General features: G+C 38.6%; 1 protein-coding gene across 1 annotated transcript in view; it reads left to right on the top strand.

The window, feature by feature from the left end:
• Positions 1-13,271, top strand: part of ANKRD12 (ankyrin repeat domain 12) — a 121,513-nt gene that overhangs the window by 98,802 nt on the left and 9,440 nt on the right. The window contains 2 exon segments of the mRNA XM_036874289.1: positions 227-4,944; positions 11,972-12,070. Coding sequence (XP_036730184.1) covers positions 227-4,944; positions 11,972-12,070 — 4,817 coding nt within the window.

Raw genomic sequence — 13,271 nt, 5'->3', positions numbered from 1 at the left:
TTTAGAAGTGTCACGGGGTGTCATCCTGAAGCAGATTCTCTATAAAGCTTTTCCACAAAACTGTAGCAGCATTCTTACATATTGCTGTTGTATTATTTACATACAAATATGAATTTTTTCTCTGAATTGTTTGAAATATTTGATGTATATGCTATATTTTTCTCTCAGTCTTACTTTTCTGACAGTTGTCTCTTGACTAACAGCAGATTTTCCTTTCTTATTCTAGATTCTGAAGAGGCTCGGTCTGTAAATCCTTCCAGTGTTGATGAAAATATTGACTCTGAGACAGAGAAAGACTCTCTCATCTGCGAAAGTAAACAAATAGTTCCCAGTAAAGCAGCTCTTCCATGTGCCCTTGACGAGTATGAGTTCAAAGATGACGAGGAGGAAGCAGTAAGCAAGATGATCGATGGCAGGCGCATTCTTAGGAAGGAGCTGAGAAGAGAGAACGAGGCTCAAGTAGAAAAGAGTAGCTTATTTGCAAAACAGGAAAAAGCTTTCTATCCTAAATCATTTAAAAATAAAAAACAAAAGCCATCTAGGGTTTTGTATTCAAGTTCTGAAAGTTCAGATGAAGAAATTCTTCAGAACAAAAAGTGTTCTACTCCATGTTCTGTCCCTGAAACATCGAATTCTGATATACAGACCAGAAGGGAATATGGAGTTTCAAATGAACACAAACAGAAAGGCAAAGTTAAAAGAAAATTAAAGAACCAGAACAAAAATAAAGAGAACCAAGAGCTGAAGCAAGAAAAAGAGGGGAAAGAAAATACCAGAGTAACAAACTTGACAGTTAATACTGCACTAGATTGTTCAGAAAAGACCAGAGAGGAGGGGAATTTTAGGAAATCTTTTAGCCCAAAAGATGATACTTCATTACATTTATTTCATATTTCCACTGGTAAATCTCCCAAACATTCTTGTGGACTCAGTGAAAAGCAGTCAACACCACTAAAACAAGAACATTCTAAGACATGTTTATCACCAGGAAGTTCTGAAATGTCATTACAGCCTGATCTTGTTCGGTATGATAATATAGAATCTGAATTCTTGCCAGAAAGTTCAAGTGTAAAATCTTGTAAGCATAAGGAAAAAAACAAACATCAGAAAGATTTCCACTTAGAATTTGGTGAAAAGTCAAATGCCAAAATAAAGGATGAAGATCACAGTCCAACATTTGAAAACTCAGATTGCACGCTGAAAAAAATGGATAAAGAGGGTAAAACATTAAAAAAGCATAAATTAAAACATAAAGAAAGGGAAAAAGAAAAGCATAAAAAAGAAATTGACGGTGAAAAGGAAAAATACAAAAATAGGGATGGTGCTAAAGAGCTGCAGCGAAGTGTGGAATTTGATAGAGAATTTTGGAAAGAGAATTTTTTTAAAAGTGATGAAACTGAAGATCTATTTTTAAGTATGGAACATGAGTCCCTAACATTAGAAAAAAAATCAAAGTTGGAGAAAAACATAAAAGATGATAAATCAACCAAGGAAAAGCATGTCTCCAAAGAGAGGAACTTTAAAGAAGAACGAGAAAAGATTAAAAAGGAAAGTGAGAAATCTTTTAGGGAGGAAAAAATAAGAGATTTGAAAGATGAGAGAGAGAATGTACCAACTGATAAAGAAACAGAATTCAGTTCTTTAGGTATAAGTGCCAGTGAAGAGTCTATAGGGTTACATTCAGTGGAAAAGGAAATAGAAACTGAAAAACAAGAAAAGCATATGAAAGAAAGTAAGGAAAAATCTGAGAAACGGTTTCAAAGTAAAGAAAAGGATGTTGAGAAGGCTGAAAGAAAAAACTCTGAAAAAGAGAAGAAGATAAAACATGAGCATAAGTCAGAGAAAGACAGATTAGATCCTAGTGAATGTGTTGACAGAATAAAAGAAAAAGACAAGCTATATTCACATCACACAGAAAAATGCCATAAAGAAGGTGAGAAGATAAAAAACATGACTACCGTTAAAAAAACTGATGACAGAGAGAAAAGTAGAGAAAAGATAGATAGAAAACATGACAAAGAAAAACTTGAAAAAGAGAGACATCCTGCAGAGAGCAAAGAGAAGCACTTGATGGAAAAAAAAAACAAACAATCAGATAATACTGAGTATACTAAATCAGAAAAAAGCAAAAATAAAGAAAAAGATAGGGAGGTAGATAAAAAGGAAAAATCTAGAGATAATGTAAATATAACTAACTCCAAACAGTTCCAGGAAGAGAGGAGGTCAAGTGTAGCAGATAGCAATAAAGCACAACATGAAAAAACTTTCTCTCTTAAAGAAAAAACAAAAGATGAGCCTTTGAGAACTCCTGATGGAAAAGAAAAAGACAAAAAAGATAAAGATATAGACAGATACAAAGAACGAGACAAACACAAGGATAAAGTTCAACTAAGTAGTTCACTCAAAGTAAAATCTGAAACAGATAAGCCTAGACCTAAGTCATCACCAGCATCAAAAGATACTCGACCCAAAGAAAAGAGGCTAGTGAATGATGACTTAATGCAGACCAGCTTTGAACGGATGCTAAGCCTTAAAGACCTAGAAATAGAGCAGTGGCACAGAAAACACAAGGAAAAGATTAAGCAAAAAGAAAAGGAACGGTTGAGAAATCGTAATTGTTTAGAACTTAAAGTAAAAGATAAAGAAAAAACAAAGCATGTACCAGCTGAGTCCAAAAATAAAGAACTTACTAGGTCGAAGAGTTCAGAGTTGACTGATGCTTATACCAAGGAGAAACGTTGCAAAGATGCTGTAAGTAACAGGTCACAATCTGTCGACACCAAAAATACAGTGAATTTAGGCAAGTCATCCTTTGTTTCAGATAATAGCTTAAACAGATCTCCTAGATCAGAAAGTGAAAAGCCAGGTCTCAGCTCCAGGTCTGTATCCATGATTTCGGTGGCTAGCTCAGAAGATTCTTGCCATACTACAGTGACAACCCCAAGGCTTCCAGTGGAGTATGACTCAGACTTTATGTTAGAAGGTTCAGATTCCCAAATGTCCTTTTCCCAGTCACCATTTTTGTCAATTGCCAAATCTCCTGCCCTTCATGAAAGGGAGTCAGATAGCCTGCCTGAACTACCAGAGCGGATTAAAGCGTCATATACAAACAGACTTCCAACAGCCCATCTCCGGTCATCTTCGGTAGAAGATGCTAAACTAGTTATAAATGAGGGGAGACCAACTGCAGAAGTTCGAAGATGTAGCATGCCGTCTGTCATTTGCGAACATACAAAACACTTCCAAACAATATCAGAAGAAAGCAGTCAAGATGGCTTAGTTGTGCCAAGAGATGCTTGTCCTTCTCCCAAACCTGAGGTACCCTCGGATGTGCCTGAAAGAGAACTTTCAAGTGCGTCTAACACACATTCCAGTTTTGCAGCCTCTCCAACTAGATCTGTAAACAGCAAATATACTTCTGCTGATACAAATGGTATCAAGAGCACTGCTGCAGTGGGCACTTTGATGGACAGTCCTGTGTATCTAGAGCCGTCTAATCAGGTTGGTGTGATCCAAAGTAAATCTTGGGAAATACCTGTTGATAGACGGGAGTCATTAAGCGCCAGTGACTTCGTCTGCCCAAATTCTACTACACCTGATCAAGATTCCTCTGTTCAGGGTTTTTGTAATTCTGAAAACAAAATATTGAAAGAACAGAATATTGATTTTGTATCCTTGCACCAGACTGAATTGCCAGGAAACACTTGTGCTCAGGATCCAGCGTCCTTTCTCCCTTCACAGCAACCTTGCTCTTTTCACAGCCAATCACTTTCAGATGCTGAATCTATTTCTAAGCATAGGTCTTTGTCATATGTTGCCAATCAAGAGCCAGGTATTTTACAACAGAAAAATGCAATTCAAATTATCAATTCTGTTTTAGATACTGATAATGAATCTACAAAAGATATGGAGAATACTTTTATCCTAACAGATGTTCAAAAGACAGATGCCTTTGTCCCAGTGTACTCTGAAAGCACTGTTCAAGAAACAGCACCGAATTTTGAGAAAGCTAATACTTTGCCTGTATTACCATCAGAAAAGGACTTTAATGGAAGTGATGCCTCTTCCCAGCCAAATACATATTATGCATTTAGCAAACTAATGTATAAGTCTTCCAGTGGCCATGAGGCTGAAAATAGCACTTCTGATATTCAGGTTATTTCACACGAAAAAGAAAACAAACTGGAGAGTTTGGTTTTGACTCATTTGAATGATAAGTGTGATTCTGATTTATGTGAAATGAATGCAGGGATGCCAAAAGGAAACCTGAATGAACAGGATAATCCAAAACATTGTCCTGAAAGTGAAAAGTGTTTGCTTTCCATAGAAGATGAAGAATCACAACAGAGTACTTTATCGAGTCTGGAAAACCATTCACAACAACCAGCTCAACCAGAAATGCACAGATACGGACACTTAGTTAAAGTAGAATTAGAAGAAAGTGCTGAAGATGATAAAACTGAAAACCAGATTCCTCAAAGGATGACTAGAAACAAAGCAAATACAATAGCAAATCAAAGCAAACAGATTCTTGCCACCTGTACACTATTAGCAGACAAAGATACTGAGTCTTCATCTCCTAGAGGAAGAATAAGATTAACTGAGGAGGATGATCCTCAGATTCACCACCCACGGAAAAGGAAAGTGTCACGTGTGCCTCAGCCTGTACAAGCAAGTCCCTCTTTACTGCAAGCAAAAGAGAAAACTCAGCAGTCTCTGGCAGCCATCGTGGACTCTCTGAAACTAGACGAGATCCAGCCGTACAGTTCAGAGAGAGCAAATCCGTATTTTGAATACTTGCACATAAGGAAAAAAATCGAAGAAAAACGCAAATTGTTGTGTAGTGTTATCCCTCAAGCACCTCAGTATTACGATGAATATGTGACATTTAATGGATCGTATCTCCTGGATGGAAACCCCTTAAGCAAGATCTGCATCCCCACAGTAAGTAACCTCACTTGATACACACCTGCAGCCCATTCACTAGGAATGTGACGAAAGTCATGTATAGTTTTAAATTTTCTAGTAGCCACATTTTAAAAAGTAAAAGGAAACGGGCAAAATTAGTTTTAATATTTCAGTGTCAAAATAGAATCAATATAGAAAAGTTATTGAGATAGTCTATAATCTTTTTTTTTTTTTTTTTTTTTGGTGCTGAGTATTTGAAATCCGGTGGGCTAGCAGTATGTCTCAGTTCAGACCAGCCACGTGTCAGTCAGTGCTCAGTAGCTGTGTAGGCTGTGCTACCTTATTGAACAGCACTGGTCCATGGCATTTTGTTCCTTACCTGCTTTTTCTTTCAACCCTAAGGAGTTATACTTTTATTTCTCTGAAGCGTAATTCCTTTCCATGTGCATTTGATCCCATTCCCTCCAGTCTTGTCTGGAACCTTCCTCTATGAAAACACTTCTTGCTAATATATTTTAAAATTTTCTCTCTCCACTGGCCTTTATCCACCCACTCTGAACATATTTGGGTCTCCTTCATCCCAGGGAGAAAAAAGTTGCCCCTTGCCTGTCACAGTTTGTCTAGCTCAGCCTCTCTCACTGCCGCACCTTGGAGAGTGGTCTGTGCCTGATGTCTCCTCTCTGTCACTTCTTGTTCCTCCTGTCACCGTTATGTGCACTGACAAAGCTCACCAGTGAGCTTGTAATTGCCTGATTGTTTGGCCTCTCCCTTTTTCTTTCTACTTGATCTCTGTCATATTTGATATCGTGACCATCTTGTTCATAAAATTCCCCCCACTCCCCAGTCTTTCATGGTGGTGCACTCTTCTGGTCCTCTTGCCTCACTAATCTTTTTCTGTCTTTTTATGGCTCCTCTACCCACTCCTTAAACATCAGCGTTCTCCAGGAATTAAATTTTCAGTCAGCTTTCATTCAGTGAGGTCCTGTCTCTTTCTGTGGTTTCAGCAGTCTTCCACGCACCAGTTAGTCCCAAAAAATTCTGTTGCGCCATATCATCTCTGTTGATCTCTAGACTCAAATATAGGTGCCTCCTGGGCATCGTCACCTAAATGACCTGAGGCACCTGTAATGGGCTTGGTTCCCCAGGAAGCTGACTCTGAGACTGTGAGCAATCCCTGTCTATGTGTGAGGGAATCAGAATCGGGTAGAGCAAGCAGGTGAACTGAAATAAATGCAGGTGCAACAGTGACTCACTGCACCTGCAGGAGCTGCTAACGGGGAGTCTACCCTCAGGGAAGGAATGTGACCTTGGGCTCCGTCCTAGAGGGGAGCTGCAGCGGGAGCCATCAGCCACCAGCACCCTGCGTTATTGGGGGGAGGGGCTAACCACGCGCCCACTCCCACTTCAGACTTGACACAGACCAAAAGGGAATGAGTTACCACCTGCTCCCTTAAAAACAAATTTGTATTTATTAGTGAGGACACCCACAGTAGAAACCAAATTCTGACCATTCTACCTTCCAGAATCTGTACCTTCTACCACTGCCTTGGTTTAGGGTCCTTGTCGTTATCTCTTACTCTCAACGTCGCAGCAAGTTTTTCCCTTCTTTTTTCTCCTAGTTTCTTTCTTTTGGAGCATTCTCTCTTGTTGTTAAATTTATGTCCCTTCAAAAGCAATAAAAAGCTGTTTCCCTATTGAAGTATCTCAGCTGTGATTAGCTGGCTTCCCATTGCCCACAGCATAAAACCCATATCTAAGCCCAGCATAATTATTCATTCACAGTCTGACCCCAGTCTACCCCTCCTGATTCACCTTCTCACCACTCATCCAAATCACCTAGTGTTTCAGCCAAACTGAACTCACTCTTCTTTGGAATCTCTTGTTTCACTACTTGGGTTCTTTGGCAGTGCTTTTCCCTCTATGCGAAATATTGTTTTCGCCGGGCCCCCTTTTCTCTCCTCTTCCATTGATTGTACCGACTATGATGTCACCTCTGTGCAAGGTCTTGTCAAAGCAGAATTGCTTGTGTCTTCCTTATACCTCCCCTGTTATGTTGCAGTTAACTGTTTACGTGTCTGCCTCTCCCTCTGAGCTATAATCCGATTAAGGGTTACTACACTTTTGATCTCTTGTAGAATGAGTCCTACATCTATCTTCAGCCCCGAATACACTACTGATTTCCATAATCATGTGTCTAGCTGCTTCTGGACGTCTCCTGAATATCCCACAATATCCTTAAAGTTATTATGTCCAATACCAAACACGCTTATCTTATCTCAGAAGTGCTGTTCTTGCTCCATCTGCTTCAGTTACCATCATTATCTGTTACCTCATTTCCCAGGCTGGGAACCCAAAACTCAACCCTCCCCTCTTCCTTCCTGTCACATTAGTCACTAAGTCCTATTGATTCATCTCACTTCCTTTCCCACCACTGTCATGCAGGAACCTCATGACCTCCTTAGACTACTGCATTATCACACATGTGAATATAGCATAATCAGATATTCAAAAATTGCATATGCATGTAATTCATAACTGTGTGCTAAGCATAGTGCTAACTGGATATCAGACTTGAGCAAAACAGACATTCTGAGAAGCTGCCATAGGTTCTAGTCCAGTCTCTTCTAGGCTAGTCAGTCTACTTATTGTCTGGATTCCTTATATGAAACTCAGATCTGATTCATGACTACCTGGCTAAACATGTTCTAAAGAAGACTCAGTTTTCTATAAGCTAAGTCCCCACTCCTGCATACACGGTCCTCTCACGCAGGCTCAGCTGTGGTTACTACCCTGCTGTACTCGGTGGTCCCCAGGCCATTCCCTTCCGGTTCACAGCCTGCCTTTGCACATGTTCCTTCTTTCAAAGCCCAGCTCAGAGGAGATCAGACAGCTAGAGGAATGGTGGTTCTTTATTCCCGCTTTCACGGAATATACCTGATGCTAGTGCCTTTTAAATCTTAGAGATTTTGATATTACTCTACTAATAGTAAACAGTAGTAGTAGATTTAAAAGAATAGAGTTGTAAATAAATTCGTCATTCTTTCAAATTGTCAGCAAGATAATTTGTTAATGATTCAAAGAATATAAAGCTAATAATTTCCTTTTTTCCTTTATTTCTCCTTAAAGGATAAGAACTTTGAACTGAACTATGTATCATAGGGTTGAAATATAGATAAAGCTATAAAGAACACATTTAAATTAGAAATTTTTACGAACTGTTTCACTAAAAACAATTTCTAATAAACTGTTAGGTTACCCTTTTAACACTATCTGCCTACTGATACGTATATGTATGTATACAAGTGTATATAGTGTGATGCGTATTTGTGTATGTGTTATGCATGCCTGTGTTTACTGTCAGCTTTGCTTATTCCTGCAAAGATGATGTGATACAAGTTTAATCCCCTTGCAGCAGTTCTGGGGATATAACTTTAATTAAATTAGAATTTAGTCATAATCAAGTGTTGTTTCAAAAGGCGTTATAAGCAGAGCTTAGAATTATTTCTGGATGTAGTAGGGAATTTTTTCTTTGTTTTTAATGAAAATTACTAAAGTAGAGAAACACACAGCACAATGTAGTAGAAAAAGTAGTAGATTTCCAAGTAGCATACATGAGTTTGTCTAGATTTTGCTGCAGACCACCTGTGTGATCTTGAAGAATTTGCTTCACTTCTCTGATCCTTAGTTTTGATATCTGTAAAACAATAATGTCTACCCCACCTCAAAGCAGGTTGAAATAGTATATGTCACAGCCCATTGAAAACTTTTAAAACATTGTACAGATTTAAGAGGTTACCATTATTTTATCCAGCTCAAAATTACTTTAAGGGTCACATTTACTATTGCTAATATGTGAACCCTCCACCTTTTGCTCATAAAAAGCTGTACTTTTGAGTTTATTGGACTAAAACTCGTTTATTTGAAACTTAGTTTTTGAAAAATAATAAAGACCAGAATAACAAAAATCGCTTTGTTACATTACTTTTCGTATTTACCAATATTTTATCCATTTGTTTCCTTTCAGTCTGATAATTGCCTTTTTGTCAAAGTGGTTTCTTCACTTTGTCTGTGTAATCTGATTATAGAACCTGTTAATAAATGTGGTATGTTGTCTCCAGAGTCCACTTACATGTTCTTTCTTCTATCACATGCTTTTCTTAAAATTTAGCCAGAATGCTGCCGTTTTTCCAGAGGAAATACAGGGCAGAAAAATAAAACTTTAGGTCAGGTTCCCAAAACTCAAATGAACAGGCGGAGGAAAAAAAGAAAAAGACTTGTCACAAGCTGGTATACACAGAAACCCTGCAGAGGGATGGGGGTATGGGGGATGAGAAGAAAGGGTGTCCCGAGGAAGCTGTCAAGAGAGCTTCTGTTCTAGAGACTCCTGGGACTCACAGATGCTAAAAAAGACAAAATCTCCACGCCTGATTTACTTACAGGTAGATGAGGAAAACAGCAAAAGGAAAGTTTCCTCAAAAGTCTCCATATAGAGACTTCTCTATAGATTGATATATGTTGAGAATTCCCAAATTTATATATTCTGCCCAAACCTCTCTCCTCGGCTTCTTTTTTGCTAACTGGATAGCTCCACAGACTCAACATTTCAGCACTGAACTTGCCCCCAAACCTGCTTCTCTTTCCTCGTGTCCCCTCCTGTGGTCTCTATTACTAGCCATCCAGTCCTCGTGCTAAGGACCTACAGGTCCTCAGCTGCTCCCTCTTTTTTATCCTAAATCAGTCAGTTACCCGCATTTTTAGACCCCCATCTCTTCCACTCCCTCCTCATCTAACACCAGTGTAACAGTGACCTGCTTCCTTAATTCCTTGCCTACAATGTTGTCCCCCTAATACCTGTTCTCCAAATATAGCAGTGCGCTATTAAGACCTTCCACTGGTTCCCCATTACATACAAAATTTACCCTAATGTGTTACAAATAATATGTGTTCCACAGTATGTTAATTAAATACCTTCTCCAGTAGGGAGAGAGAGGTGTTTTCCATGATCAAGTAAGTTTGGGAAACACCATTTATCTAAAAATAAATAGATTTCTTCACTGTAGGACTTCTGAGAACTATTAAAATTTAATTTGTTAATTACAAGATACCTAAATAAGTACATATATACAGTGTTTCCCAAACTTACTTGTTCTTGGAACCGTTTCCGGTAAATCATCTCTCTGCACCCAGTGTTCTGTGGGTCATGCTTGAAAAAACGCTGTTTCCAGAACAGACTACAAGCTTTATTACTGGGCTCTGCTGCCCTCTCCACCCTTGAATCCCACCCTTCCTGCCCTCACATCGATGTTCCAGGAACTCAGGGCAGCCTGCAGTTGCCTCCTGACCCCAGGTGTTCCATGCAGGTGGCTGTACTGTCCTCTCGTGTGTGAATTATCTCCCTCCCTTCCTTCCCTTTCTTTTTTCCCCACAACTCATTTCCCTTAACTCTGTACTCTGGCTCTTCCTTTAAGATAGAGCTCAGGCATTACCCTCTCAAAGAAGCTTTCTCTGACAGTCCGGTCTCAAAGGAGTAGATATTTGTCCTCTGTGCTGCTTGAAGGACGCCTGTATGACTTCGCAAAACTAAAATAATAGCACCAAACTCTACTCTTGCCTCTTCTTATTAAATTTAAAGAAGTTTACAGACACAGAAATCAAATGCATTACTGCAATCAGAGACCTGAAAAATGATCAGCCCCAGTAAATTATTGGTATTGTAGAATTTTCTGCATTGATTCAACTGATTGTTATTTGACATGTTTTCAATTCCCCATGATTCCTATAAACTGTTTACTGTTTATAAATAGAGTCTTGATTGGATCCAGGTTTGTGTCTTTGGCAAGAGTGTTTCCTGTATAGTACTGCATAATCCCTGTAGCGCCACATCAGGAAGCACACAGTATCTGCTTGTTCCCCCTTCAGAAGAGTCCCCAGAGTTATTAAACTGTGCCAAAATGTGCTGAGATACCTTTGTTACTTCACTCTAATATGCTGACAGTAATTAAAAGCTTGGGATGGGGGGGTATATAGATAACTCCAAGAGGTAGAGGGAGAATATTCAGGGATCACAGACAGTTACTGCCATACTTGGATGTCTCTTTATATTAACACTTCAGTGTATACATAGACTGAGTCAGCTTTCTTTTGTGTTTTTGTTTTTGGTTGCATTGAGTTTCAGTTGCGGCATGCAGGATCTTTGTAGAGGCATGCGGGATCTTTCGTTGCAGTGCACGGGCTTCTAGTTGTGGCACACAGGTTCCAGAGCGCGTGGGCTCTGTAGTTTGCAGCGCGCGGGCTTAGTTGCCCCGTGGCATGTGGGATCTTAGTTCCCCGACCAGGGATCGAACCCACATTGGAAGGCGGATTCTTTACCACTGGACCACCAGAGAAGTCCCTGAGTCAGCTTTCTTAACCTCCAGCATCTACCAGAAAGCACAGTTCACTATAATGATCAATTTAGAGATGAACTAAACATACGCTTTTTGGAGCATGGATAGACAAAGTGAGTTACCACATATAATAAAGTTTGAAAACTACAACTGTATTAGAAGACAATTTCATGTATTTTTATAAAAGAGTTAATTCACTAAATGTAAAACTCAGCACTTTAGTGTTTGGATTTTATCATGTATACAGAGAGATTTCACTTACCATACCCTCAGACTGCTGTCATCTTTAGGACTGTTTGCTCAGTGTTGTGTGTTTTTGTTACTCCTTCCTCCCTGTCTTTGAACTATCACTTACTGATGCTCTAAAATGTGTCTCTGTATGGTAAATAACTGCCTTAGTCCTAATGTGCTCTTTGGAATTTGCTGTGGCCTCAGAACTAAAACATTAAACAGAATTAAAACAGAATTAAAAGTTTTCTGGAATGCTCTGCTTTGTTTCAAAGAGTTTAAATTGAGAAGTAACAACCAGTTGTGTAATTGTTACTATATTATTTAATTCAAAGAACATTAGAATTTATGTTTTCATTAAGTTACACACTAAAAAGTTTTAATTTTATAGGAATAGCCGATTTTTGTAAATAAAATCTAATGTTTTCAACTTTTTTTTTTTTAATTAGATTACCCCACCACCTTCCCTGTCAGATCCGCTTAAAGAGCTTTTTCGACAACAGGAAGTTGTAAGGATGAAACTTCGTTTGCAACACAGTATTGAAAGGGTAAGAAATATTTAAATTTACATTTATGTCAAAAATAACTATTTTAACAATACATTATAATTGCCTACAGTTTTTTATTAGTGACTCTTATTTAAAGCCATTTTGGGAAATGGTTTGATTTTATCTTGTGCTCACGCAATAAGATGGAGAATTTTTAAGCCTGATTTAGGATAGCTGCTCCCATGTTACAATTCACATTCAGTATATATTTGATATATTGATATAAGAATCTCTAATAATTTCTTATCATTTGCCAAATTTGCAGAACTGTAGCAGTGAATTCCTATTTGGACATTTGGATTTCCAAGCTTTGGAATTGTTGCTTGGTACCAGCTACTGTAGTACAGACTCTTAACAAGGTTGTGCTCATTGGTCCTTTTAGGGTCTGCTTTAGTATTCCAGTGTCTGGTGGTTAGTTTTGGCATGAAATGACGGGGGGGGGAACCTATCTAATTATTTATAGAAATCATCAAAGTAACTTGGATTGACAAAAATAATAACACCTTAATTTTTTGTGGGAGGGTCAGGGACTTTCTGAAAATGTGATGTAAGCTATGATCTTTCTTTACAGACATACACACATATTCTTATACAAGCAAAACCTTGTATGCAATTCCTTCATACATGATTGATTTCCTCGGGTAGAGGTTCTTAACCTTTTTTGTGCCATGGATTCCTGTAACAATCTGGTTATTTAAATATAAAACCTTTCCTCAGAATAATGTTTTTAAATGAAGAAAATTATAGTATTACAGAGAGAAAAGCAATAAAAAAAAGAAGCACTGAAACAGAACTTACAACATTGTGCCATGACCCACGTCAGTGCGATTTGTTAGCAGTAAGAACTTAGGTCATATAACCCACATCAATAGCTGTTTCAGCCATCAGGCATGTGTGAAGTCACCTGGTATATATTCATCTATGCATCTAACCGTGTTAGAAAAGCTGTGCTGCCTTACGGACAGTTTAGAATTCTCGTTTGAACTGTGTAATTTGCAGAACTTTAATAGTGAAAATGACTCACATCCTTCCACTTATCCACCAGCAAACAATTTAGAATTACAGAAAACTAGAAAGCAACTTAGAAGTCTGGCCAGTGTGAGAACAAACAACTCTGCCATTTGGTTCTCCGGTGGGAAGAACTGGTTGGTAGTTGGCCAGCTGTGTAGTGTAGCACAGCTGTCTCTACATGGAAGAGCTG

This window comes from Balaenoptera musculus, chromosome 14 (assembly GCF_009873245.2).
Source record: "Balaenoptera musculus isolate JJ_BM4_2016_0621 chromosome 14, mBalMus1.pri.v3, whole genome shotgun sequence".
Lineage (NCBI taxonomy): Eukaryota > Metazoa > Chordata > Mammalia > Artiodactyla > Balaenopteridae > Balaenoptera > Balaenoptera musculus.
This window is presented reverse-complemented; position numbering and strand designations above follow the sequence as displayed.